This window comes from Anser brachyrhynchus, assembly GCF_964034855.1.
Source record: "Anser brachyrhynchus genome assembly, chromosome: 18".
Classification (NCBI taxonomy): Eukaryota; Metazoa; Chordata; class Aves; order Anseriformes; family Anatidae; genus Anser; species Anser brachyrhynchus.
This window is the reverse complement of record NC_137711.1, coordinates 2,928,257-2,952,883: the sequence shown is the minus strand read 5'-3', so window position 1 is coordinate 2,952,883 and position 24,627 is coordinate 2,928,257. Positions and strand designations below refer to the sequence as shown.

The 24,627-nt window shown below is 52.9% G+C and overlaps 2 protein-coding genes across 3 annotated transcripts in view; one reads left to right on the top strand and one right to left on the bottom strand.

Moving 5' to 3' along the window:
- Positions 1–3,932: 3,932 nt before the first annotated feature.
- The window catches only part of ARSG (arylsulfatase G), a 43,541-nt gene continuing 22,846 nt past the window's right edge, over positions 3,933–24,627 (top strand). The window contains exons 1-3 of one of the 2 annotated variants that reach the window (XM_080560605.1): positions 3,933–4,463; positions 4,801–4,968; positions 5,880–6,005. The gene's annotated coding sequence lies outside the window, so the exon portion shown is untranslated. Of the gene's footprint in view, positions 4,464–4,800; positions 4,969–5,879; positions 6,006–21,933; positions 22,974–24,627 lie in introns of those variants that run through there. The other variant, XM_080560607.1, reaches the window with a different exon arrangement.
- On the bottom strand, positions 15,268–23,801 carry SLC16A6 (solute carrier family 16 member 6). The gene is made up of 6 exons (XM_080560604.1): positions 23,604–23,801; positions 21,671–21,912; positions 20,934–21,077; positions 20,213–20,341; positions 18,210–19,037; positions 15,268–17,617 (listed from the first exon to the last, which is right to left on the bottom strand). The coding sequence occupies exons 2-6, from the start codon at positions 21,903–21,905 to the stop codon at positions 17,364–17,366; spliced, it is 1,590 nt and encodes a 529-aa protein (XP_080416730.1). The 5' UTR covers positions 21,906–21,912; positions 23,604–23,801; the 3' UTR covers positions 15,268–17,363.

Here is a 24,627-nt window from a genome sequence, read left to right as displayed (position 1 = left end):
TTTGTCAGCATGCACAGGAAGCGCATAAATCTGATTTCTCTGGCTGGAGGGTTTAAAATGTGACGCAATAGGACCCAGTAAGATGGTGCTGATCATTGCAAACTGATTTTGTTTAGTTTAGGACTTAGGAGGAAGCATAAGAATCTGTGGACCCCTCAGAAGTGAATCCCCCCTTTGGCTTCCAGCGTTCAGCGTAGTGGATCTTGTGTCTCGCCAGCACAGAAGATGCTGACTGTCTTCGCAGGCCCCTTCCTATTGAAGTTTTGCTTGCAGCCAAAATCCTGCTCGATTTCCATTTCTCCAATCCAGTACCGGGTCAGACCTCTGATGTCTCTGAGCCATGTTACAGGCTCTGCCCCGTGTTCACTGTCTTACGCTGCCTGCCGCCTGGAGGACAGTTAACTTTTCTTCTGTAAAAGACAGCTACCCCTTTCAGATTCAAAGGGGAGGCAGTAGTGGAGAAAAGGGTGTGCGTTTTACCTTGAAAACTCCCCCCCACAGACTCGTGTGCTGTGTTCCATATAGAACGTATACCATGCAAGTGATGTTTGTGGCATGACACCAGCCCCGAGTAATTTATCTCTAGCAACTCACCGCATCAGGCTGTGCAGTCAGTAAGCACTTCCACAATTAGTATGTGTGATCATCACCCCTGACATGAGGTTCAACTTTGTGTGCCCGCAGTCCTTGGTTGGGAGTTGTTGTTTTAAGCTTTTACAGAAAGAAAAGGCAGTATCTATAAATGATACAGATCTTCGTGTGGTTGCCTAGGCATAATGTTTTGCACTGTTTCTGTGCGATCTTGCTTCTCTTAAATTAATCCAAACCTAATCACGGAAGCAGCTACGAATTGATGACCATTCCTGTTGAAGCCCCTTTTCCCTGAAGAAAGAGAAAACAAGCAAACAGAAACCCTTCAAAGAAACCAGTGTTTTCAAAGAGGTAAGATCAGGATTCGCATGGGAGCAAGTTGAGCAAGCCTTCAGCAGCGACAGCCTTCTTAGCTCATGTCTGGCATTTGCTAAAAATTGCCCAGAATTAAGGGGAAAACTTCCTCTTACTCGTGCAGAAGACCCAAGCAGGCTGTTCTTCTCTCACCTCTGCAATACTAAGGGAGAAATATTTTCTTCAGAATTTAGCAAATCCTAAATCCTCTTTTTGTTCCAAGCGAAGTGTTGCCGTTCGTTGTGCTTATAATAAATCACTGCATAATCATCTCCGCTATCTTTTATTTGTGGATGCCTTTGAGGCAAGGGAACATTTTTTCTCTGTACGAACGTCAGCAGTAAGTCACCCTGAATGTTTCTTTGTCGTGTCAAAGCACTGATTGACACTGATTTCTTCCTTCAGAAAGGAAACTCCATTTGCCTGCAACAGTAGGATAAATACGGGGAGAGTATTCATACATTTGATATGCAAATTAATTGCCAAAAGTAGCTCCCCTCTAAGAGGCTAGCAAGGTAAAATGTTTTATATTTCCCTCTTAACAGTAGCAGGGATCAAATATGAAAGCACCTGGATGACAGCCAACCCTCTAGCTGGAGCCAGGCTGTATTTTCATTGTCTCCGTACCCTGTCTCATTTGCTTTCAGCTAGACAAATGTCTGTGATTGTGCCAAAGTCAGGAGAGCACAGGAGGAAAATGCAGCCTCGCACCTCTGCTTATGCCTTTGGTGGTGGAAATCACTGCTTTGCTGCCCAGAGCTACTGCCCAAATGTAGACTGTTTGTTGTAGCTGGCCTCTCCAAGGGCCAGCTTCCATCATTAGGGAGAGAAAAGCAGCGACAGAGAGCAGTTCTCAGCCTGAAGCCGTGTCCCAGGTAGCTCGAGTCACCCCCCGGCAGGGCCGCTTTCTCCCCGCAGCAGCGACCAGCTCAGGCTTCGTCACCGCACTTTCAGACACCTCGAGAGAAATGAAATCACCTCCACCACCGTGCCTGGGTGCTGTATTTCCTCAGCCAGGAAAGGCAGTGTGATGTTAGCATGTTAATTCTGGCAGAGCACTCCGACAGCCGTGGAGGAAAGGATCTATTCTGTTCTGCGTCTATTCTATCTGCTCACTAAGAATTATTTTCCGTACAGGATCCTCCAGTAGCTTCATGGCAGGATTTCACTGGTTCCATCTTCATGTTCACTTTTCAACAGTCACAAGCCACTGCAAATAAATGGCTCCAGACTTTGGCAGTTGTGTAGGAAATAACCCCGCGTTTTACAGATCCTTAAAAGCAAGAAAAAAAAAACCCACCATAATTCCTCATTTCCTTAGCTGGAGCTCTTTGGATCACATATTTTTGTCTCATGGGCTAATTTTTTTCTCCATCTTCCTGTCAGACAGGACTTCTGTTTGTGCAGACGTGGATGTCACTCCATCTTCATGTCTCACTCAGCACGGGTAAACCCAGACAGCCCGAGAAGAGCTCTTAAGGCGATACTTAGGAAAAATAGGCCGGAGCTGAAAACGTTAGGACGAGAAACAGCAGATCTGTAACACGTGGCTGGTTTGTTTGACATAAACGGCGAGATTATTTACTGCTTACAATTCTGGCCAGAGAACAGCCCGGGAATGTTTGGAAGCAAGTTTGCTGGCTATCAGCTGCAGGGAAGCACCGGTCAATGCCTTGCTGTGCCTCAAAACGACGAGGACGATGGAGGTTGAGATGTCGGAGGCATCCGAACCGCCTCTGTTTACTTCAGACAAAATCGTCTCGGAGAAGCCGAGAGGCGGAGGGAGAAGCACTGGGATCCGAGCGCAGAACTGGATTGCAGGAACATCTGAGCACTAAATATAGCAGCCGTGCTAACTCAGCGGCTTCGGGCGCAGCAGATAACATCCTGCTTCGGGACGGCTCGCAGGAGTCAGGCCACTGCAAGGGGAGGTGTGAAATTCAATCCCTGTCAGGGCATTGGCAAGCAGTGCTTGGGAATCCTGGGATCCCTGTCTTTTCACTGTTTTGGTTTATGTATTTTTGAAACGTTTGAGAGAATAATGAAAATATCAGGAAAAATAAAACAGCGTATTTTGGTATCATGGGCTAAACTCTTCCTTCATCTGCACATAGTATCTTCCAGCACGCCTCAGTGATGTTTGCTAAAGCTTCTGAACACGGAAAACATCACAGGTGTTAAATACCAGACCTTTGTTTGTTTGTTGTTTTAATAAAAACACCGAAGAACTATTAGGTGTGTTGGGGAAATGCTGCTTCTGGCAGGGGAATAGAGAGGGCACGCCTACAAAAACCAGTGCGCCCAGGCACAGCTCCCGCCGTAACGTTCCCGTGCAAAGCTTCTCCTGGCTGTCGGCGGGGTGTCCCTGGATGGTCTGACTCCCTCGGGACACCCTGCACGGTGCCTTGCTGGCCATGGCGCTTCATTTCCCCGTTGCTCCGAGTCCTACACAAGTTCTGCCCTAGACAGGGCGATGCTCTGGCTACCGAGATCACGAAGGTCCCTTTCGCTCGCTGCTGTTTCCGCACAGCTCTGGCTGGCGTAGCGATGCAGGGGTGTATGAAGTCGAAAAGCACTTGGTGCGGCCCTCTTTGTTGTCCCCTCCTTGCCACCACTTGCTCTGCTTGTGCCACAAAAGCCACCCCGGTGATTTTATCCGCCCAGCTCAGGGGTGACCGTCCTCCGTGCTGTGCTTTGCTGCGTAAACGGGCTGCTCGTGGGGGGACTTGCGAGCCGCCAGCCCGGCTCAGGGGGCACCCGCAGTCCTGGGGACACCGACTTGAGGGACCAAAGCGACCCCAGGCTGGCTGGGGACCGAGGCCAGGGGCTTCTCCACGGCACGGCACGGCCGGGGCCGCGCTGGGGCTCCGCGGGCAGCGCTGCGGGGCCGTGGGGCCTGCGGGCTGGGCACGGAAGGGCGGCGGGCCCGGCCCCAGCCCCGGCTCCAGCCCCGGCCCCGCTCCGGCCGCGGCTCCGCCCGCCGCGGTCCCGGCGCCCCCGTGAGGAGAACGGGGCGGAGGGCGCAGGCGGGCGGCGGCCGGGGGAAGGCTGCGGGCCGCGGGCCTCCGTCTCCGGCCCTCCCCGAGCCCCCAGGCCTCGCTGCGAGGAGCCGGGGCCGGCAGCAGCCGGGGGCCGGGCGGAGGCCTCGTCCCACCGGGGCTCGGCGGCACCGAGGGCCCGGCGGCGGCGGCGGCAGCACCGCGGCCTGCGAGGTTGACCTGGCCTCCCCCCGCCCGGCCCGCGACGGCTGGGGACGGGGAATCGCAGCGCGTTCGCGTTCGCGTTTCCCTTGTCGTTTTCACGACTTTTTAATTAACCGTGTTCAGAAGGTACGCTCCTCCTCTCACAAGCCTTCCTGTTGTAAATGTATGCTGAAAATAACCAAATCAGCAGCAAACGCGGCGTGCCAGGGCCTGGCGCGAATGTTTGCCTCTTCCTTCATCGGCTTCTTCTGGGCTTCAATAAGCAAAGCCCTGGTCTGTCACAGCAGAAGATATCCGGCATTGCAGTAATTACCGGTAAACATCTGTATTGCTGCTGTGGGGTGCATTAGTTTGAGCCAGTGCACGTAATTATTTTATCCTTTAGTCACTGCTTAAGGTGGCAAATGTCGGTGCAACAAGGTCTTGGGATTGTCAGGAGCTGTAAAAGATTGCATGTGTAGTTGGGGCGTGTTCTAAATGCTACGCAGCAGCTATGCGTGTACTTTTCTGCCACAAAATGGATTGAAATTCATTAAAAATTGAAATAAGTGGGGATATTACAGCTCTGAGAAAAAGCTGTTAAGCAAGTTGGTTGGCTTATCCTGCTGCAGGAAAATTAATAACCTTGTGTCGTTTTGGATTCCTTCTACAGGTTTGTTCGAGGACTCGGCACAGAAGATTATGTGACATGGTCGAAGGAGTACTGTGAAGCCTTTTCCAGTGATCTGACTAAAAATCCTGGAACCCATTCCAGTTTCACGTACAGCGTGTGCTTTTGGAGTAAATGAACACACTACAAGTAGCCTACAAACTCATGCAGGTACATAATGCTGACAAATTGATGGACAGAGGGAACTTGGGATTCTTTGTTAGTCACTGATCAGAGGGGAGGTGTCTGATAAAAGACTGTTCCTGGTGCCTTGTACTGAAGAGAACAGGTGTGAAAACAGTTTAGAAGTCGGTGTCTTGCAAGCCCAAATCCCAGCTCCTGCAGTTATTTGGTTCCTGTAACTTTTATTAATTTAAGTAGTCGCACTGCAGACAGCAGGATGATCTAAGAGCAGCAGGCTCATGCTTCGTGAGCTGGTTGAATTACGCTGTTACATCTGTGAAGCCCATGCTCTGTCAGCCACTGAGTATGAGAAATAAACTCCCTAAATTAATGCAGTGGACAGATAGATGTTTTGCCTGTTGTTGAGCGTAATAATGTAGGATTTATGTTCTTGTCAAACTTGGTTAAGTTAAGAAAAAATCTGGGGGACTACAGTAATAAAATTTGCTGTTTGATCATTCATAATGGTGATTTTTTTTTTGTGATGTGGTCTACTAGCAATTTTGCTGAGCCCACTTAGTATCCATAGGTTTAGGAAGACTTTTTTTCCTCTAGCAATCAGAAATAGATTCAAATATCTAAATTTCTTACTGTCCTTTCTTTCTGCTTTTATAAAACAATATTTCAACAATCTGTGAACCAAATAAAAAATAATTTTTAAAAAGGGCTAATTTGTCTGAAGGCCCAAAACTGCAAAGAGGACTTGCACTTAAAAAGTCTCTCTTTGGAATATTATTGTGTCTGAATACTCAGACTTTCCTGTTCAACAGTGTGTATTTACGTATGTAAAAATAATCCTGTGTGTTCACAGCTTTTCTATGTATTTCTGTTTCTATCCTAACAAAAGTTATTTTTTTTTCCTGACAAAAGTCTTTTCATTGATTTTTTTTTTCCCCCAGGGGATCTGTTGAAATACCTGAAGGAGAAAAGACAGGTGCTTTGTGTGTTGTGGGAATAACAATGACAGACCTTTATCCAGACTGAGTCTTGGAATTTTGTCTTTGGACAAGCTGCTTTGACAGAAGGTATTGTGTCTTACAGCATAACCTGGTATGTTTGAAAACTCGAATGGCTTTCAAAATGTGAACAAACAGCTTAAGCTGGACTTGGTGATCATTGTAGGTCCCTTCCAGCTGAACCATTTTATTCTATTCTGTTCTAATAGAAAAAATGCCAAATCATGCTTGCTGTGTGTGTGTAGCAGAAGGTGAGCAGCGATACTCAGTGCCTCACAGTTTGTTTTATGGCTCTGTGAGTTTTAGAAGACGGATATATTTCCAACTCATTAAGTTCTAGTCATTGGAAAAAGCAGGCCCACAAGTGGTATTGATTCACCGTGCTGCTCAGGCACCCTTTCTTTTGCCATATTTCCCATGCAAATAAAATCCAGGAGGGGAATTCCTAACAAACGCAGGCAGCCCTGTAGCCTGCAACTGGACTTTTTGGTTGCAGAGGAAAAAAAATATGTGCTTGTTTTTAAATACTAAAAATCTTCATTACATGTGGACGACTGGATTTAAGTCTAATGTAACTTTGCTGTAAACTTAAAGGCAAAGAGTATGAAAGGACAGTAGGGGAAAGAGCCAGGCCCTCCGAGATCTCATGCCACGTTCGGAGCATGAGTTTGCCTCCTGGTCACAGCAGGATTCTCTGATACCTAAGCCATGCCGGTCATAAATACGCTCTTTGGCCCTTCCCTCATAAAACAAAGTCTGTGTTCATTAAAGCTATCAAGTGGCTTTGATAAAGCTAGACTTTGCTGAGGGCATTGTGCTTAAAAAGTCAGATTAATACAGTGGCAGGGTACGTGTGCGTGCCCAGCGACGAGGCTGCGTGGGTATGGGCAGTAGCAATCCCACGGTGACTTCAGTGAGAAATACAGCTTTAAAAACAGCGTGGAAAGCTGGAAAGCAATGATGACAGCGAGGTTAGGGTCCCGGCTTCCCCCCCACGTCCCGCCGCCTCTGTGAGCGTCAGCGTGCCAGCTGCCGCCTGTCTCCAGGCTCATCTTTCCCATTCGGTAGCAGCCAAGCCCGGCGGTGCCTCCGCTCCCCGTTCGGTCACCCACACGTCAGCAGGACCAAGCTCCCCAGCGCACCTCACTTGCAGCCCACGCTGGCTTTTTAGGGCGCTGGGGGTGGCCGCGTCCCTCGGGAGCTGCCCGCAGGACACTGCTCCGAGAGCAGCACCGGTTGGCGGCACCCATGGGTGCCAGCGCTCACGCTGCCCCCAAACCAGCACCGCAGCGGCCATCCCACTTCGGCCCCATTTAATCCGGGCCTGGGGCACCGGTGAGTGACCTCCCTTAGCCTCCTTCAGCCGGTCCCGGGGCTGGTCCGAGCTCCTCCATCCGGGGGGGCGGCAGCAGGGGGCGCCCACGGGCCGTGCAGCCCGGCCCCGGCCCCAGCCCTGCTCCCCGGGGCCCGCAGGCAGCGGCAGGTACCGGGGCTCTGCCGGCCGGACCCCCCTGGAGCAGCCGGGGGGCTTCGCCTTTGCCAGCTGCTCAGGGGATTCCGACTTGGGGAGCAGCAGGGGCCGGCTCGAGGGAAGCAGGCGGCTTCTCCGCCGCAGCCGTGCCTTTTTTCACGGCTCCTTTACTCCTGGGCTCTGGTTTGCTGCTGCTGAGGTCCCGCAAGGTGAGCTGGAGCCCGTTTTGTGATAGGTGCTGTCAGCGGAAAGGAGTGGAGGAAGGTGAGGAAGTGTAGGTAGGAACAGTTTACCTAACGCAGTCAGTTTTTCAGACCTGACTAGGGAAATTTGGTGGTTTTTTGGGTTCTGTGGCTGCAGCGCGTGGTGCAGGGTGCCAGCCACCGGAGGATTCAGGCAGGCACCCTCTGCGCCTCTGCCCAACTCGTTTGCACAAGCAGCCATCGGCTTTGTCACTGCAGAAAGCTGTCACATCTGGGGACGGGGCAGTCACAGAAACCAGCACCCAAACCTTTCTTCCCCTTCAGCAGCACCGTGCCTGTGCTGCTGGCAGCCCCTGCCGCAGAGCTCTTACTGCTCATCCACCTGCACGGCATTGCTGCCCGTCCCTCCTAGCAGGGCAAACCACGTAGCTCTGGGGGCAGGGGAGAGCTGTGAGCGTGCTGCTCGCTGGCGCCTGGAGCTGCTGCACGTGTGCGGGCTCAGCTGCTTCCCGTCGCCGTCACCCGCTGCCCTGCAGGTCGGCCGTGCTGAGCTGGGGCAGGAGCAGTGCTTCCTGCCTGCCAGCAGCGTGTCTTCAAAGCTAAACAGCCCTTCCCAAGGCCTCCTGGGGACAAAGGTGTCCAGGAGCAGACTGTTATTACCCAAGCGGCCTGGGTGGGTTGGTGCCTTTCCTTTTTTTCTTGGAACCGCGTGGCAGCTTCTCTCTCGCTCTGCGCAGGGCGATGGGAGCAGGTAGCTGGCAGCGGGAGCCCTGCCTGGGAACTGCCACCTAGCCCTTGAGATTCGGTTACAACACCCGTGGCGTGTGCCGGTCAGCCTCATTTTTAACTTCCTTGCGGGGTGAATTTCACAAGCCCGAGGTTAGTTTGTGTTTCAGCTGTTGCTGTAGATACTGTAGCTTCTGTCCCTGCGTGTTTTCTTGTTTTTCTCATCGTTCTACAGCCTTACAAACGTAAGAACTAAAGGAGCACGTAAGTTCAGGGTTTCCAAAGGAAACTGTGGTCTGAGACATGCAAAGAAATGTCAGTGGTAGAGAGTTATACATGTGGTTAGTAACAAACTGTTTATTTGTTTTGCTAACAAGAAGCAGGTGTTGCAGAAGAGTCAGGGTACTTGGGGAGCGAAGCAGGAGGGTTCTGCTGGGGGCTGGCAACCTTCTAGCTAGCATTAACCCCTGCTGGTTTTAAGCACGAGAAGTGGAGTGTGGTGATGAGAAAGAATGAATTTGAAAGTAGCTTTAATCTTGTAACATTAAGAGAAAAGCCTTTCAACTTTCTTATTTCATGTTGCCCATTTAATGCGTTGTGTCAGCACTGTCAGGGCTGAAGTCAACAGCAAAACAGTGGCAGGACTCAGTACCGGAATGAAGACGTTCCCCAAAGCCTCTCGAAGTGTTCGAGGAGAGCTGCAGGTGGTTATTACCAGGACTAAAGCACGTGAGAAAAGCGTCTAGTCTGTACAGAGAAGCTCATGTATTTAAAGGGTTACTTTCCGTCATTTACTATGAACTATTTTAAAATGCACTGTGTGACAAGAATCTACCAGTGCCTTAAAAATTCTTCACTGAAAAGCTAATGTTTGTATCATCTCTTGGCTGACACTGGTTGCTAACACGATGCTGCAGTGTTTGGTCTCTGCTGGTGCCGCGTGTATCCAGGAATGTTTGTCTTCATCACCGCTGAGCACTTCTTTTATAAATGGGGTCTGGGGTGTGCTGTGCTGCACACAGCTGCAGCGGATTCTTGGGCTCTTTAATTCTTCCTCTATTGTAAGACCAGTAACGAAACTGCAGGAGTGAGAGTCCCTGTGCAGAAGTAAAGTAGTGTTTGCAGGTGAAAGGAGCAACTGGGAATGAACAGCTGAGTTTTAGGGCGCTGGCTGTAGGTGGGGAGAAACGGTCCCTGAGCACGGTACGTGCTGCCCTGAAGGAGAGCCTCCGCAGGTACCAGAATTTGTCCGTAGAGAGAGGGTAACAGGGGGAGGATCAAAAGTCCAGTTGCACCCGAGAGTTTGCAGGAAGGTTGGGAGAAGGTGCCTGGAACTTTAATCCAGGTTGTTTACGTAGTTTCTGTTTTTTTCTGAATCGGGTTCACGGATTTAATTGGCACTTCGTGTGAAAGGTTTAATTTCCTGTGCCGGGGTGTTATTTTTAATTACTGTTAGCAGGATTTGGTTAGGCTTTCATTTTGCCTCACATCACCCAGGTAGGATATTTCCTTTGCTGGAAAATTGACTCACTCGTCCCAGGGCCCCAAACCAAGCTGACAGGTGAGAGTTCCCACTGCGCACAATTTTCGGGATTCATTTTTGCTCTCTGGTGCACAAGTCTCCCTTTGTGCTCCCTTCACGATCTCACACACTGTGAGCAATTAGTGCTTCTAAAGCGTGTGAATTATCTGCTATTCTGACAGTGAGGAAGTACACGCCAAAGTGCATCTATGTATGTAAATGCTGCTTTGAAATAGAGTGCTGACACATTCTGATGTTTATTACTGTTATTTTCTTGCATTTAAATGAGTGAGTTTGATAGAAGTTTAGTTTCTGTTCAGTTATCACTTTGCACACTGTTAGCTGACCGGTTTGGCCCCTTCTCCTGCACCAAAGGTGCTTTTTCCCAAGAAATCCAACGTGTAGGTTGGGCTGCAAGATCAGCGTCCGGTCCTTGAAGAATACCATCCAGAAAACGCTTCCACTGGTCAGACTTCACCAACTCAGTAGCCTACAGAGGTGGGCCGTACCCTCTACAAGCACATACATTAGTACAGTTGTGAAAGATAAAGAAACAAGGCTATTACCGCTAGATTTTAGTAGCCTGTAACCTTCGGAAAAGCACTGTTCCCAGTGCTCTGCAAAGCCTTGCTTTCTTCCTGCATTTAAAGTTCGGCGTGTATTTGAAGAAACTCTTGAAAACGCTTGTCTCGTTCCGAGCTGTCCAAAACAGAATGAAAAAGCATCTTAGAGGTGTGAAGACCGCGGGAAAGGATAGGGGCAGTCTCAGTGAAAATGTTTTATGAACTAGAGACTGGATGTGGTTTAGTATTTAAATATCGAGGTGATCTGTTAGCCCCAGGATTTCTGCTGGTGGTTGCTGAGGGAGCGCGTTTCCAGGTTCTCTCCTGAGAGCCCTCGATCGTGATACTGAGAGGAGCTCTGGAGGGCTCTGCCTCTCCGCCAGCCGAGGCGGCAGAAAAACAGCCAGTAAAAGGGAGAGGAAACAGAAAAGCTGTTTTTATGCCTGCAGACTCTGCCTTTCCAGGTACAGTTTATTTAATGTATTTCACTCCTGGCAGCGCGTGGGGAATGGCGTGAGTCACTGGGGGAGGGAACGCCTTGCGAGGACAGAGTGCTTTCCCTGCAGGTACGTGCGGACGGGACTTTGGCTGCTGCCAGAACCGCCACCGTCATGCGAGGGCAGGGGCTGAACATCTCACGGGGCTACGTGCAGCCGACGTTGGAGCGGAAGGGGGCCGCGTGTTAAGGAACGGCCGCGCTCCTGCGCTGCAGGGGCTCGGTGCAAGCTGGGGAGCGGGCACCCAGCGGGACCCAGCGGGTGCTGGGCTGGTTTGTGGGGTCCTCGTAGGTGGGGTGGGATGCTCCCCTCCTGCCTGTTCCCGGTGATGGGGGCCCACAGGAGCCGTGCTGGTGGTGGGCCCTCCTGCAGGCAGTCCCGTACACCCGTGCAAGCTGTAGGGTGTCCCCAGTGGGGACGGGGACAGGGGTGAGCTGGGTTCCTGTGGCCGCCGTGGCTGGGAGGACCGATGCGCGGCAGGCAGCTCTGTGCAGCGAGCGCGTGGGCTTTTGGGTCTTTCTTGGCAATGTACGGGAGGGAATCCGGCTTTTCCTGGAGGTGCTGAGCCAGCTTGATCCCTTCGGCTGGTGAGACCGGCTGACAGCAGCGCTTCCAGCCCCGTGGCACCCGATAGTGCTGTGGGGCTGTTCCTCCCGCGTGGCTGCTGCTGATAAGCTGTTGTTGATAAAGCCTGGGGTGCGTAAGGAAGGGAGATAGAAGCGCAGGCAGGGTTTGCTGATTTACTTGTTATGATCAGGGCAAGCTCAGAGCTCGTGCTGGAGGCCTGGGCTGTTGCAGGAGGAGGGGAAGGGACGTTTCCCAGTGGGCAGGGAGCCTTGTGGAGTTTGGGAAGGAGCTGGCTTTTCTGCCTGGTCAGCTCGTAGCAGGGCACAGGCTGCTGCTCCGTATGCATTGTCAAATCCCAAGTTCCTTGGCGTGCACAGTGCAGAATTCAGCAAAGGCTGCCTCGTGCAGCACGGCTGCCTGTGGGGAGCAGAGACGTCCTGTCCCGCAGCGGGTGCACCCCAGCCTGCCGCGAGCCCAGCCGCTGCTGCCGGGTCCTGCCCTGCTCCCCCCTCCGCTGTGCAAACGAGAGCAGCCCCTTCCCCTCACCCCTGCTGCGGGTTTTCTGGGGGAATGCAGGGCGTGAGTGCCAGAGCGTGGGGATTACGGTGCTAGCTCCTGCCTGCAAACACCAAACTGTGAGTACAGGTGGCCGGGGGAGCCGGGCTGTCCTCAGAGCCCTGCTCCCACCGGCTGCGGCTGCGGCAGGACACACACCTGCTAGGGAGTTGGTGCCCGCTGCCTGGTGTGCCCATCTCCTGCAGGCCCTCAACCCCAGCTCTAATTTCTCGGGTTATTTCGTATCTTTGACTCATTTTGCAGCAGGTTTAAAGAAAAAAAAAATACCAGCCACATCAACGGCGAAATGCAAAAACCTTGATGTGCTTAAAATGCCTCCCTGGGATAACTTCCCATGGCTTCGGCGCAAGCTCGCGGAGACTAAAAGGAAATTGCCGGAGTCCCTGGGGAGGGCAGGGTCTGACCCAGCGCGAGGTGATGCTGAGCACGAGGAGATGCTGAGCAGGAGGTGATGCTGAGCAGGAGGTGATGCTGAGCAGGAGGAGATGCTCGGTCTCGCTGCTGCTGGGGCTCCCTGGGGCCGGTTTGTGCCGCGCCGCTGCCAGACGGGCTGCGGCAGGCAGCCGGCAGTGGCTGCAGCAGAAGAAGCCGTTCACAACATTAATGAAAGCTTTGACAAAAAGGAAGCCGGGGAAGCTATTGTCTCGTTGGCCTTGTTCTCATAATGTCTGCGTGTAATAAGTCTTTTGGTTATGCTTGTGGCTTCTGTGACAAAGCAGTGATTTAGGGCGCTGTCTTTACGGAGGCAGAGCTTCTCACACAGGCCAAAGTGTTGGTGAGTAATATTTTACCACAAATTGTCGTAACTGGAGCTTGACAACTGCTGTAGGAAAGAGGGTGGGGGGTTGTGTTTGATTTATTAGGTGGCTTGCTGCAATTTGCAAGAGAAAAAAAAAAAGAGCTTTATGCCAGCGCAGCCACGAGTTTGCATATCCTGCAAGTAAAAGTCTGGGTGAGCGAAACTGCGGGGGGAAAAAACTCGGCGTGTTTCTGCCGGGAGCCCCAGAGGTCGCTTGCATCCGTGGGAGGCACACACATTTCAGCTGCAAAGGGGGTTCTGGAATCGGGAGCATCTTCGGATGCCTGCGAGCCTTTCCCAGGCCTCCTGCAGCAGTGCTACGCTAGAGGGAACCGTTCCCTCTCCAGCCCCGGCCCGCATCCCCCGTCCCTCTGGATCTGCGCTTATGGTGCAGAACTTCACTGACCGAAGGGAAAGCGAGCCCTCGGCGTGGCAGTGCAGGAAAAAGGAGGCGGTTTTGCCTTCCCATGTTAGCAAGTGGTCAAGTGCAGAGTGACACCTCTGGGAAACGGCGCCTTGTCGTTGTCCTTCAGCCGAGCCAGCAGGTCAGTGAACGTCCTGCTACAACCCACCTCTGAGACATCTTAAGGATGAGCCTTAAAGAGGGAGAAGGATTGCTTCTTGTGCTTGCATCACTGAAAATTCAGGTCATGTTTACTACGGGCAGCTGGAAAACAATGATCTCAGATGCTAACAAGTAACATCTGAGGGGAATCATTAAAACACTTGTGTTGTTTTGTAAGCACCTACTTCATTTTTTTTTTTGGTCTCTCCAAAACCAGTTTAGCTATTTTTAAAGACTTGTTTGTCCCTTTAAGAACCCGATGTTGGCTTATCTAAAACAAGTGAAAAAGACTAAGAGGTTGCCGTTCCTTTTAGTTTTAAGTGGAAAAAATGACCAAAAAAAACATTGTGCGGCTTCCTTTCTGCTATAGAATGGGCAGACACCTAGGGGCTGAGGGCTTTTTGTCCTGCTGCAAGCTGCCCTTGTGCAATTTCCTTTATTTACATCTGCCTGGCAGTGGCCTCAGTGACTAGATGGCTGCAAGAGTTTGTTGGAGTCCTTTGGAAAGGGGTACCGAGGCTCGCAGGAGTGAGCTCCGTCGCGCGTTGCCCTCTGATTTACTGGCATGAAGTAGCTATACACAGTTACTGAATAAAAGCATTTTCATCCTATTTTGTTCTGGCATTGATGCCTTCATACCAGGATAACAGGGGAGGTCATGGGCCATTAATTTAAACCAGGTGGGAAGAATTACTCAAAATTGTTTGTGTGCTGGGAGACATCTGATAGTGTTACAGTTTTATGTGCTCGTATTTAGAAGTATGTGAACAGTGTGCGGCCTTTGTAGTGCTTCTTTGTTGTTGTTTTGTGGAAGTTGTTGCAAATCATGTTTGTTCACTGCTGCAAGGGAGCCAGAGCCAGACTGGGAGACAGATTGGCTTCCGGGGAGCTTGGTATTTGTGTCGTCTGCTCTGCTTGCACGTGTGATCACCTACCTCTGTTCTAGGACTTTTGCAACTAGAACGAAAACAAGTGGCAATTAACGTGTATCAGTGGCGCGATGAGTCCTTCAGCAAGCCATTTGCAAATCTTATACACACATTTGTATGTGGAATTTAGCAGCACGGCCAAATTACTCCTCGCAGGGTTCGGTGGGTCTAGGAGCTACAGACTAAGCGAGGAAGGACACAGCCTCACCTGGTGTAGGGAGAAATAAGGTTTGGGGAAGGGAAAACCGCCCCTTAGCGCGACTGGCCTGGTATTTATTAGTTTGATTTCTGATATGTGAGCCGCCTAGCCTGGCACGTAGAAAGTATTCTGCAATTCAGCGAGATGATAAAATAATGACATGATTGCCTGCTTCTTGAAGCCGCGAGGATAATGTCCCTAAGTAGCACCAATTCAGGCGCCGCTCAGAAGGAGAAAAGGCTGCTCAGAACCAGGCCTGCGCTGGTGAGCGTTTGCAAGAGTCCCCTCGAGGTCAGCGCTGAGCGGCCGGCTTCCAAGCAGCTCGCTTAGGAGAAGGTACGACTGTACGATTGCCCAATTTGCAGGGTAACCGCGCTGCTTCAGCCCGAGGAAGTGCAACACCACAGCCCCGGGAGGGAAAGCAGCAGCGGGACCCCGCAGCACCACCAGGCCAGCAGAGACCCAGCCCTGCTCCTAGGGACGGGCAGGAGGGAGGCGAGGGGAAACAGAGTTTCTTCATTTTCTTAATTATAAAAAAAAAAAAAAAAAAAGGGAAAAAAGGAAAAGTTTATTGCCAAGTCAGTGTTTTAGGGTTTTTTTTTCCAGAGCCCACTAGGTACGTTACAAATGGGTAAATCCTGCTCTGGGCGCATTGAAGCCCGCTTCTGGGCCCGCCGAGCCCGCGCACACACAGACAGGACAGAAACGTACGGCGAGGTCAGTGACAAACGTATTATTTGATCTGTATTGGAAATTGTTGTAAAAAAAGTTACAGTAGAACCTCGTAAATCTGCAGAACAGGGAGCTTTCACACACACGCAAAACCTGGAGGCCTTATTCCACTTCCAAGCAGAGTTGTAATAGCAAAGTGCTGTAGTGAGGTCTCATATTACAAAGACTTCAATAATCTTACAATTATAGGCTACAGAACATTTACCAAAATGCTTGAAGTATCATAAATTAACAATAAATAAAGTACATCTGAATGCAACACGGTATTTGTTCAGTTACTCACTGACTCGCAACACTCGAGTTCTCGGTAAGGGGTCTTCCAGTCCTTGGCGTGACGCAGCGAGGTTCTGCTGTGGGTGATAAAGTGCTGAGGCATAGAAAGGACACGAGACTGCAGCATGGTCACAACAGTTTTCAGGCAGTGACGATGGATTGCTCTAGCCACTTTGTTGCATGAGTGCCTGTTTCTTTTTTTTTTTTTTTGGACATCTAAGACAAAAACAATTCAAGCACCTTCCCAAAGAGGAGTTCTACAGATTGTCCCACGTTTCTATGGCTGGTGAAACACACAGACATGTCAGTGTAGCAGTTAATGCATGATGCCACTTCCACTTAAATACACAGAAATGCTTTTTTTTTTTTTTTCCAAAGCACGTGTACTCAAACTGAAACAGACTCGTTTTATTTATCCCCCTGAGTTGCCTAGAGGCGTTAAGATGCACATAGGTGGGGTAAGCAAGCTTGTGTCACTGTGAGTAGGAATCTCTCCTGTTAAGACTAAATGAACAGCTAGTACGTGGTCTTTTATAATTCCTTTTACACATTAAATACACACGGGCTCCAGTTTTTTTTCTCACTGAAGTCAGCAGCAAAAAGCCTCTCACTGAGGCTGGGGACGAAGGGGCACCGCTAGGACCAGCCCCCGGCCACGACAGCATCGAGGGACTCCACATTCGTTCAGAGATGTGGCAGAGACGTCCTCGTGCACCTCTAGGTGAGACATTTGGGTACATTCAGCTGTTAGAGACATGCTGGGCCAAATCCTCACTGCGTGGTGGTCTGCTTAGGGCAGTAGAGCGAGGTCCACTGACAGCAGCTGAGGCGTTATGGAAGGAGATACTGAATCTGTAGGGATTTTTTTATTATTATTATTTTAAATAACAAGGGGGTTACCTAGGGCCTACCTATTAAAAACAGCTATACTCTATGCTGTGAAAGTAAGTTTCCCCAACAATTTCACAAGCTAGCAATACAAGATAGGTATTGAAAGGTTTGATGTAAAGACAGTTTGCCATTATGCAAAAGATTATTTTTCCTCTCCAGTTAAGATAACATCCTTTAACTATCTTAGAATAAATTAATAAATACTAGTTAAATTAGAAAACAGTACATCTGGTCAGACTAGTGATACAAGACGGTTCTAAGGAAACCAATCAGGAGAAGAAAAATGATCTTATCATGAAATATGTGCAGTAATAACTGGCCACAAAGACATATGGAACCTCTGATTTCCCAGCATTTGTGACATTCAAGTTAATTAGAAGAAAAATAGCAATGTTTAAGTCAGCTATCTAGCCTAGCCTCCTCCTCAAATCTAAAACGTAAGTCCATATTCTTCCGAAAGAAAATGCAGTTGGCTACTAGTGTTGCACAAGTACTCGTCTCTAGTTAGTATAATTGGTTTGTGACTGTGCAGGATTTGTAGGATGGGATGAACGGAGGCAGTCAGAGACTGCACTGCCAGGTTCACTTGCACGGGCTGCTTCTGCCGTTCGGTTTTTCGCATGGGATCAGTTGAGCCTTTACCTATGCGTGTTATCGGGAAAGCAGGAGTGTGCATCGCATCTTCATGCTAGACACGAATTATTCTTATGTGGCTATCTGTATTTTCTATGGAGCTTTCCATTGTTGGTTAAAAAAGTTCTTTCTAACAATAAAAAAGTTGTTTGTTAATAGCAACTGTTCTGTTCACATTTAAAATTTCACATTCCCTTTAGAATGTAGTTTTAAAATGTGGAGCAGAGCTGACACGTTCCCCAGGCTTACACCACGTATATTAGATGGAGAAGGAACAGTTTTTACGCCACGCTGTCACAGCCTTTTCCTGAATTATCTGCTTTTCCAATATCCATTTCAATAAAGTCCTCTGGCAAGTCTTGCGTGCCCTGTGCCGTGCCTTCCGCCGCGCCTTCCTCCGCGCCCGGCTGCTGCCGGTGGCACAGCCCAGCCTTGCACGGTCTCACCAAGGACAGAAACACAGCGCCCAGGACCATGCCAGCAGCACAGGAGTAGAAGGCCGAGCTGTAGTTCTGTGTTTTATCCACTAAGACACCTATGGAAGACACATTCACACCAGTTAGCCACAACCTTCTCCCACATTCTTGCCCACCCTGCCTAGAAGAGGATTCCTACGGGTACCGCTGCATCAATATTTGCAAGGAAGAGATTAACTGATGACAAACAGATGCTACCTTAAAGGAAAGGTGGGAAAACGTTACGTTCAGTCATCTTTACGCAATTGAGAAGACCTGAGTCACTGCAGGGACACTAGGACACTTCAGGCAGCTATGTGTTCTGGTAGATGTCACCTTTTTTGCAGTGCGTGGTAAGACCACCTGCACAGGGAGAGCAGTCTGCTTCTGCCGCTCGCTACAGCCTGAACTGATGCCAGTGTTGGGTTTCTGACAGGATCAGGGCAGCACTGCAGTGTTTTTCTCTGCCCTGAGGTTCCTCCGTGGAGCCTGCCTCGTCTTTGGGACTCTGCAGAGCTGCATTGCAGCAGTCTTCAGGCTCCGAGAGCCTCCTGACGCTAGCTGCAGGTCTTTAGGGTAGCACTATGACTAGGGCCATCACAATACCTTCTAGAGAGGTCAGCACCAGTATTTATCAGACATACAAAAAGCGCGATGAAAAGTTCTGGTTACCTGCAAGGGGTGGGCCAGCCAACCCAGCTAAGCTCTGAATGAAGACGTAGACTCCAGCTGCGGAAGACATTTTTGCAATGCCAACCACGTCATCTTCTGCCAGCAGAGGAATGTGTGTGCCCGCTACTGTTCCGAGCATGAACCCGAAAAATACGCTACATGTCATCAACCCCCAGAATTCGGAGGCAAAAGGGAAGGCAAACAGTGCTACGGACAGCAGGACGACACAGATGAGTTCGATGTAGATCTTGCGGATAGGCTTTTTGTTGAGAACCCAGCCAGCTGAAATTCTTCCAAAGACCTCTGCGATCGCCATGGCTGACAGTATGTATGCAGAGTGGTCTTTGCTGATGCCAAGGCTGCGACTCAGGGGAATGATGTACAGGGAGGGAGCAAAGAACCCCAGGGTAGCAAATAGGCCAAAGAATGCATAACAGATAAAGCTAGAGTCTCTCATCACAGAAAAGTCCAGTAGTTTGGTTTTTGGTTCTGTAGGGGGGCTGTTGTTTTCAACGAGGGTCTGTGCGTGTTCCTTTGGTTCTTCACTTTTCGGCTCTGCTTTGGTGTTTCCAGGCACATTTCTGGGTGAGGTAGTTATTTCGACTCCTGAGTCGATGGACTCTATTGAGGTGCGTGTTTGCTCGTTTTCAAGCATGTACTTTGTCTCCGTGGGCTCTTCCGAAGGCTGCACTTTCACTTCTTCTTCTGCTTGCTCTTTGATTATAATGGGTCGCAGCAGCGATCCGCAGATGACAATGCTCAGCTGCAGCACCCCAACAGACAGCAGGCTGTATCTCCAGCCGATCTGCTCCTTCAGAGCAGTAATTGCTGAGGAAAGAGAGCACAGGAACAGCGCGTAACTAAAAACCCCTGCGGTTACGCCAAGAAGCTATCTGAATTTCTGGTTAGCGGAGCAACCAAAGCCGTAGCACTTCTGGCACCAGCTGAAGGGTCCGGAGCACCTCAGCCCAGACGGAGGCTGAGCGTGGGCCCCTCCTGACCATGGACCTCATCCTGCCCTGCAGGGCCACCCAGGGGTGGGCACCCACGTCTCAGCAGGAAGGCCAGGCATCACATCGCACATCTGGCTAGCAGAAGCTATCTTGCTGCTTGTCACTTTGGAGGTCCCAACCCGTTCGGGATGTGCGGGGATGTAGGTGGTGTTATTTTTAGTGAATGAGAGCAAACGCAACGTTTGAGTTTCCTCTTTCAGCTGACCCCACCCTGCAGGCAGCTACCAGAGGAAGTCTGTCGGCCTCACTCAAAGGTGCGTGCAACTGCTTAATTACAAGCCCTCAACTGCAACCAAACGAGCTCTGGGATGGGTATTAGCCGAGCACAAGCGTGCCCATGAGGCCGCCATCTGAAGGAAAGGCCCCGGACACGCTGCTGGGGAGAGGGCAGCGATGGGGACGCGTGGGATGTGCTCCTCTCCTGGGCTGGGGGCAGGTCCCCAGCAGGCTGCGGCCGCTCAGCCGCCTGCGCTCAGCACGAGCCCACTAACCTTTAGGAGCAGTTATTTGTACTGCCTGTGTTTTAAATAGCTGGAGTTTCTCAAGTCTTATTTTTAGCCTGCGAGCTCTATAAAGGGAACCAGCGGGTCGGGCAGCGGTGCAGCAGGGCCTGGCGTGCCAGGCAGCGCTGGGGGGAGCGCAGCCCTTTCCCCAGCACCTGCCTGTGCCCCTTTCCCTCTCCCCGCCGCAGCTCGGGGCAGCTGCAAGCTGCTCAGCACCATCCCTTGCGCTGGGGGACTCAGGACCCCTCCCTGACAGCACGGCACCTCGGCTGCTGGGGACAGGGGAGGGCATTTGCCACGGTTAGACCGCTCTTTAGGATTACAAGTAATCCTGCCTGCGGGGCAGGAGAGCCGCAGGCACATCAGCTACAACCTGGGGGCCGCAGCAGCTCACGGTAAGGCCAGCGAGCACCACTGGGTTGGGAAAAGGATCAGAGCAGGATTGTGGTGTAGGCATGCAGGAATTCACGGTATGCAGGCACTGTACCTGGTGCGAAGGAGAAGACAGCAAAGCATTCCCCTGTAGATGCCACTGCTGTGACCAGCGAACGCCTTTTGTCAAAATACTGTGATAAAATGGTGACAGTCGGGAGGAAAGAGAGGCAGTATCCGAGGCCTGTGAATAAATGCCAAAAATTGCCATAACAACAAGTAAGGGAGGGGGAAACACTGATGCGAGAACACGTTAAGTCAGCTTTCCTGGTGGTGAGATTACAGTATCATTTCGGCCAACTCAGCAAGTCACCCTGGAAGAAAACCATTGGGGAAACCAAAATGTTATTTTTTTAAATTGGACGAGAGGAAAAAAAACAAAAGCAAAACCCAAGAAAAAACAAAAACAAAAGGCCCAAAACCCCAAACCTGCTAGGCAGTGCCTCCTGTTCCCAAACAGAGCCGTATTTGCTTTGAGGACCTCATCTGCTTAAAGACTCTGAGCCTGCAGCGGTTGCTCCCGTAAGCGAGGCAAAGCTCACTGGCAGCAGACGTGAGCAGGGCATCCAGGCCAGATTGGAAAAAGGGCAAGGTAACAGGAACAAGAAGCGAGGGAGAGGAGAGGGTTTGACCTGCGAAGGGCTCTCCCCTCCCCAGCAATCCCAGTTAAACCAGCAGCGAGCGGGGCTCCTGCCCAGTGCAGGCGCAGCGCCCAGGCGGAGCTCGCTAGAAGCGACGTGAAAGCGTGCGGCGGGACGGGGACGGGGACAACTCACCAGAAACGATGCCGATGGTGACGTACATGTCCGCGACGGTGCGGGCGAAGGAGGCAGTGACCATGCCGGTGCTGACCAGCACCCCGCCGGCCATCACGACGAAGCGGTGACCGAAGCGATTGCTTAGGACGGTTGACAGAGGAGCTGGGTGGGAAGAGAGCCGTGGTCAGCACACAGGTCGGCAGCTTCCCCAGCTGCCGTCCCCTTCGGAGCCTCTCCCTGCGCCTCTGCCCCCTCCCAGTCCCCACCACGTGCCACCTCGCCGTCAGCCTCGCAGAGCGCAGCATCACCCCTGCAGCCACCCTCGGATGAAAAGCTTCCAGAAGAGACCAAGGCATGGCAGCCTGGGACAAACCTGCTGCAAAACCCACCGAAACAAGCGGGTTTTGATGAAAGCTCGGGTTATACGTGAGGCTTTTCACTAAGGAATTAGGCTGTGAAGTTCTCGTTTCATCAGTTTCATTTCTGATGAGAGCCGAGCAGCTGGGCTGGGCTCAGCCCCCGGAGCCGGGGACGCAGGCTGCGCCCTCATGCCGAGCAGGACAAGTGGCTCAGAGGGCCTGGCAGGTCGAGACGGTCATTTTGTGGTGTTTCAGGAACACGGCCTCCAGGCTTTATGGAGGCTACGTGTCGTGGAGCCATCAGGGACGCGAGTCCCAGATAGCCCAGAGATCGGGCCCTCGCGTGCCGAGTCAGCAGCACGGCTGCACCTTCTGACCCGTGCCCTTTACTCTTACCTGTGAAGGTCTGCACAAACACACAGATGGATATGATCCAGGATATCCTGCTGTTGGTTTCGTCAAAGCTTTCCATCAGGTCGTTGAAGAAGACTCCAAAGGATTTTATAATGCCGTATGTAAGAGCTTCCACGAAGAAGAAAGCAAAAGCAACCGTCCAACCCCATCCTCCGTCAGGCACTTTAGTATAAACATTTGGAGTGGTGCACGGCATTTTTACAGCCTTGACCGTCATTTTTGATCTGGAAGAGAGGGGAGAACAAGCCAGGCATCAGCGTAAGAAGAATTCTGCTTACGGAGGCACGGCCTAGCAGCCAAACCATCGCCAAGGTGCCGTTGGCCAGTCCCCGGGCTGCTGAGGAATTAAATGCAGGCGCTGGGCTAAAGTTCCTCCCTTGATGGTCCCCCAGGGACCGTTTCTGCTCGTGCCCTTTGAACCGAGGGCTAGAAACTCCCCGCCCGGCACCAGGGTGAGCTGTTCCCATCAGCGAAACCCAGCGACCGGCTGCGGTTCAGCGCAGGGGGCTGGATGCAGTTCGTGAAAGATCCGCCGCGGCACCCGGAGAGGGCTCGGTCCTCCGGGGCTTCCCACGGCGCTCCCCGGCCCCGGCCCTCCCGCGGGGCAGCCACCAGCACCTCCGGGTGCTGCCGCTCTCCTGCGGGGCTGCTGGGTGCCACAAGCCACGGCCACGGCACGCTGCCGCCCGCCGAAGCCGCCGCACATCGCCTTGAGCGGCTGCTGGCGCTCGGGGCGGACGGCGGCTGCTCGGGAGCGTGCTCCTTCCCCAAAAACACCACGCCGGGGCTGCGAGCCCTGCCTGCCTGCACCTTCCCGGGGGGGGTTCAGCGTGCCCGCAGCGGGGACGCCCCCGCCGCCACCAGCTCCCCACGCAGCCCTCGGGGCTCAGCCGCGCCGCGACACCTGCGGCGGTGGCGGCGATGGGGACGTCCCGGCGGTGGGGGCACGGCATCCACCCGGGACGGGGACGGCGAGGGGGCTGCACCCCAAGGGGCTGCCACCTCCCCGGGGCTGAGGCTCCCCGCTCCGCCAGGCGTTTCCCTCCTCCATTTTACACGCCGGAGGAACCCCGAGCGGCTCCGGCAGCGCTTCCCCATCCCACGGGGGAACTTCTCGCCCGGCGGCAGGCGTGCGCCTGCCCGGCTGCGGCACCCACGGGTGACGGCGAGCAGCCCCGCGGGTGCCTGGCGAGGGCTCTGCGCCCCCCCCCCTTCACCCCAAAGTAGGGGGGGGTGCAGGGGGGCACCCAGCACCCCGCTGCCCCCCGCTCTGCGGTGCCACAAGGTGGGTGCGGGCCGGTGCATGGCTCTCCCCGAGGGGGTCCTGCCGAGGGACGGAGCGAGCCGTGGGCTCCAGCATCCCTCCCGTGCCCGGGGGGGGGGGGGGCCACGACCACCGGCGGGGCTCGAAGTTTGTCGGAGCCCCCCCCCTCGAGAGAGAGGTGCGGGTTCGGGGCTGAGCACCGGGGGGGGGATGAGGTTAGGAGGCGCCCGGCTATTTAGGAGCAGGAAAAAAAAAAAAGCAATAATGGCAATTCTCGGCGTGCATAATGGGCATTGCGATGCGGAGAGGGATTAAAGTGAGGCTGGGGGGGGGGGGATAAGAATGGAGGTGCCCCCCCCCCAGCATCACTTCGGGAACGTTTCAGACCCGGTTTCTGCATCGCCGCCGCACCGGCTCCTCGGCGGGCGCCGGGGGCCGCCGGCTAAAAATAAAGGGATGCGGAAAAGGGGAGGGGAGGAAAAGTGGAGGGGGGGGGCGCACAAAATAATACCAAAAAAAAAAAATTAAAATTAAAAAAAATATAATAATAATAAAAAATAACCCGCAAGCCCATCCCTCCCCCACCCGGCAAGGTGTCCCCGAAAAAAAAAAAAAAAAAGGAAAAATAATAAAAAAAAAAACCCAACTCACCGGGGTGCGGGGGGCTAGGGGCGGCCCATGGCCGGCGGCGAGAGGAGGCGGCCCCGCTGCCCGCCGGCTGCTCCCGGGGCCCGCGGCGCTGCTCGGTGCCCGCCCGGCCGCTCGGGGCCGGCCCTTTATAGACCGGCTGCAGCCGGTCTCCGCCGGCGGCTCCGCAGCGCCATGTGCGCGCCCGGCCCGGCTGCGGCGCGGCTCGGAACGGAGCGGAACGGGGCGGGGGGGGGGGGGCGGGGGGCGGGGCTGGGGGCGCGGGGGGGGGGATGGGGGGGATGGGGGGGGTTAATGGGGGTTTGGGGGGGTTAATGGGGGGATTGGGGGGCCTCATGGTGGAATTGGGGGGCGTTATGGGGGGGTTAAGGGGGGGTTAATGGGGGTTTGGGGGGGTTAATGGGGGTTTGGGGGGTTATGGGGGGTTTGGGGGGCCTTGGGGGGTTACGGGGGGGTTATTTGGGGTTTGGGGGGATTATCGGGGGTTAAGGGGGGGTTATGGGGGGGTTTGGGGAGGGTTATGGGGGGATTTGGGGGGTTATGGGGGGTTTGGGGGGGTTATGGGGGGGTTTGGGGGGTTAATGGGGGGTTAATGGGGGTTTGGGGAGGGTTATGGGGGGATTTGGGGGGGTTATGGGGAGGTTAAGGGGGGGTTGGGGGGTTTGGGGGGGGTTATGGGGGGTTTGGGGGGCCTTGGGGGATTACGGGGGGGTTATTTGGGGTTTGGGGGGGATTATGGGGGGATTAATGGGGGGTTAATGGGGGGTTGGGGAGGGTTAAGGGGGGGTTAAGGGGGGGTTATGGGGGGGTTATTGGGGGTTTGGGGAGGGTTATGGGGGGTTTGGGGGGGCTTGGGGGGGTTTAAGGGGGGTTATGGGGGATTAATGGGGGTTCGGGGGGGTTTAAGGGGGGTTATGAGGGGTTAAAGGGGTTGTGGGGGGTTTAAGGGGGGCTATGGGGGGGTTAAAGAGGTTGTGGGGGGTTTAAGGGGGATTATGGGGGCTTTGGGGGGTTTAAGGGGGGTTGT

Bases quoted from the DNA above. Each gene is read 5' to 3' on its own strand.
- SLC16A6 (XM_080560604.1), bottom strand. From the start codon at position 21,905: ATGACGGTCAAGGCTGTAAAAATGCCGTGCACCACTCCAAATGTTTAT. The intron at 21,078-21,670 runs GTAAGAGTAAAG...CTTCCCACCCAG, and splicing joins GTTTGTGCAGACCTTCACAG to CTCCTCTGTCAACCGTCCTA. The intron at 19,038-20,212 runs GTACAGTGCCTG...CTCTTTCCTCAG, and splicing joins TGTCTTCTCCTTCGCACCAG to CAATTACTGCTCTGAAGGAG.